The sequence below is a fragment of the Sphaeroforma arctica genome (assembly GCF_001186125.1).
Source record: "Sphaeroforma arctica JP610 unplaced genomic scaffold supercont1.4385, whole genome shotgun sequence".
In the NCBI taxonomy this organism is placed as follows: Eukaryota; class Ichthyosporea; order Ichthyophonida; genus Sphaeroforma; species Sphaeroforma arctica.
The window spans coordinates 1-2,517 of record NW_014036173.1 but is presented as its reverse complement, the minus strand read 5'-3'; the positions used below and the strand labels follow the sequence as shown (position 1 = coordinate 2,517).

At 37.5% G+C, this 2,517-nt stretch overlaps 1 protein-coding gene across 1 annotated transcript; it reads left to right on the top strand.

The window, feature by feature from the left end:
• Positions 1 to 299: 299 nt before the first annotated feature.
• On the top strand, positions 300 to 777 carry SARC_14277 (hypothetical protein; the record flags this gene model as incomplete). Its single annotated transcript, XM_014291592.1, has 2 exons — positions 300 to 525; positions 728 to 777. The coding sequence occupies 2 exons, from the start codon at positions 300 to 302 to the stop codon at positions 775 to 777; spliced, it is 276 nt and encodes a 91-aa protein (XP_014147067.1).
• Between the last annotated feature and the right edge of the window lie 1,740 nt (positions 778 to 2,517).

Sequence of the window (2,517 nt, the reverse complement as noted above, 5' to 3'; positions counted from 1 at the left end):
ATATATATAAATATACATACATACATACATGTATATATGTATATACATACATACATACATAAAATATAATATATATATATATAATACACACACACACGCATATATATATAGACTGTCAACAAAGAAACTGTAACTTGGTTTTTTCCGTGCTATCGCCAGGTCTAAAATGTGCAGTATCGGATGGTATATTCAATCTATCGACACTTAAAGCAAGTGGTTTGAGTAAAGGTATTCAAGTCTACGCCGATTTAATTGGTTATGTTCTCGATCGAAATGGAATCGATATCGTTGTATATAACATGGACACGGCTGCCGATTGTGTAGGAACTGCGGAAATATTAAAAAAGAGACGACCTCACCTAAACCTTTGCCCAGATTTGGCAAATTCTGTATTGAAAAACGCACGTGAGAACATGCAGGAAGCAAAGAAATGGCTCATCGGGGTTGATAGTATATTCAAACACTTTAACGGTTCTAGTTTTATGATGACCCGATTGAAGCAAGAGACGGCTAAGATTAACAATGGTAAGTTGTATGTAGTAGCCAATTTCTTTAACTAATTTGCTCATATAGAATACACGTTTTTAACAGCACATTTCTCTGAGAGATCGACGGGTTTCACACCTAATACCCTTAGAGTGTACCGAAGTTTTGTTCATAGAGTAATGAAATTATGTATTGATACTTACCTGTTACTACCATACACCACAATGCTTACTTCTTGCAGGACGATCTTTGGATCTAACGGCCGGTGTAATAACCGGACCTCCACATTAGACTCTATGTTATAAACGTACTCTTAAGCAGTACGTAAACTATAAACGTACTCTTAATAGGCGAGGAACTTAGGTTTCCTAAATGGGTTTTAACTGTTTTATTAATTAATACCTTTTCCATTTTACATATCAGATATTTGGATAAGGCCATTAAAAGGCCAGATTAAAATGCCAAAGATATGATTTGGACTAGTTCTACTAATAGAACTATGTTAACTTCCAAACCTATTTATAGCTGAATACTTTGGTAGCGAGATGGCTCAACCGAATATAGGTTTCTAGGGACTATTAGCGTTACCTAGTTTAAACTCCGTTCAGCCAACCAGACGTGCCAGTCTGATGAAGGCTGGTAATTCTTGATAAAATAGGTAATGTCTCAGCCTCACAATCCCTCATAGTATTGTTCTTTTCACGAGGCATACCTAACTTTACCAAAAGACTCATTTCGTTTATTTGCTTCGAATTTTAAGCGTTTATTTACTCTAAGGCGTTAATATCGCCTTGATAGACCGAATCTTACACATGTTAGAGTTAGTAAAGGTATTAACTACTTAGACTACTCGAACGTAAAGGTGGATAACTTCCACGAAATTTTTCCTAAGCACAATCATTCTTTAGCAGAAAAAGACTTAAGTGATAAGTTAAGATTATGGCAAACAAAGACGAATCTCAGAAGGTACCTATACTGGAACCAGAAGAGGAGGCAAGTTTTGTGACAAATATCCCGACATTAAGTTGGAGTAAAAGTACTACCAGGTACATTCGTTACAAAGGAAATACAACGACTCTTTAGACGAGCGTGTGATAATACCTGAAAATTGCAATGAAAATAAAGTCATTGCATTGATCGATCCTGGTTCAGAAATTTAATGTGTATTCAACCGCTTTGCATTAATGAAAGACATAGAAAGGCGCACTCAAACTACTCACCTAATCTTAGCAGATGACAAAACTACTAAGTGTGATACCCTGGCTGCAGACGTTAAAATCTCCCTGGCCGATGATAGAAATACCACTACCCAAGCTGTGATAGTTAAGATGTCACAGAAGTACGACTTCATAGTCGGAATGAGTGACCTACTCACTCTAGGTCTAACCGTAACTGGTTTACCAAATAACATAGATCCATTAAAGGATCAGTCAGACGATAACTGTCTGAAACCATTTATGCCCCCGTCAGACACAGTTAAGGAATTAATAGATGACTTTGCGGACAAAATCATGAATCTGATTCGATGAAATCATTACGTGTCACATGAATCACCTCAGAATCTACGATAGTCGCTATAAATGCGGGTGTTTCATTACCTGTTCGACCTGTCGATATTGTATCCTCCTTCACGAGTCCAGTGGAATGAATGGCACTGATCTTCGGCTCGGGTAAGAGGCCGTATGAATACGAGATCGTTGACCTCACATGCGAGGATGCATCTTGTTAATACTTGTTCTAGTAAACAACGATTATGCGTTGCCAATTGAAGAATGGCTTCTCTGTAAGGATAATACTATTTATTTCAAAAATGGCAAGTATGTATGATACAATGTATGAACATATGGAATAGCTCTCATAGTCGCTGTAGTGGTTCAGGAAAGATTAATGGGCAGAAGTGGTCAGTAAATTCCCGTTTGAAGCTTGGGCCAATGAGTCGACAATGGAAGATATGTGCTGAGTCAATTCGGGCCAGTGTTGACAAAATACTGTTACTATCGAATGTTCCATATATTCGCTTGCTGATCTACT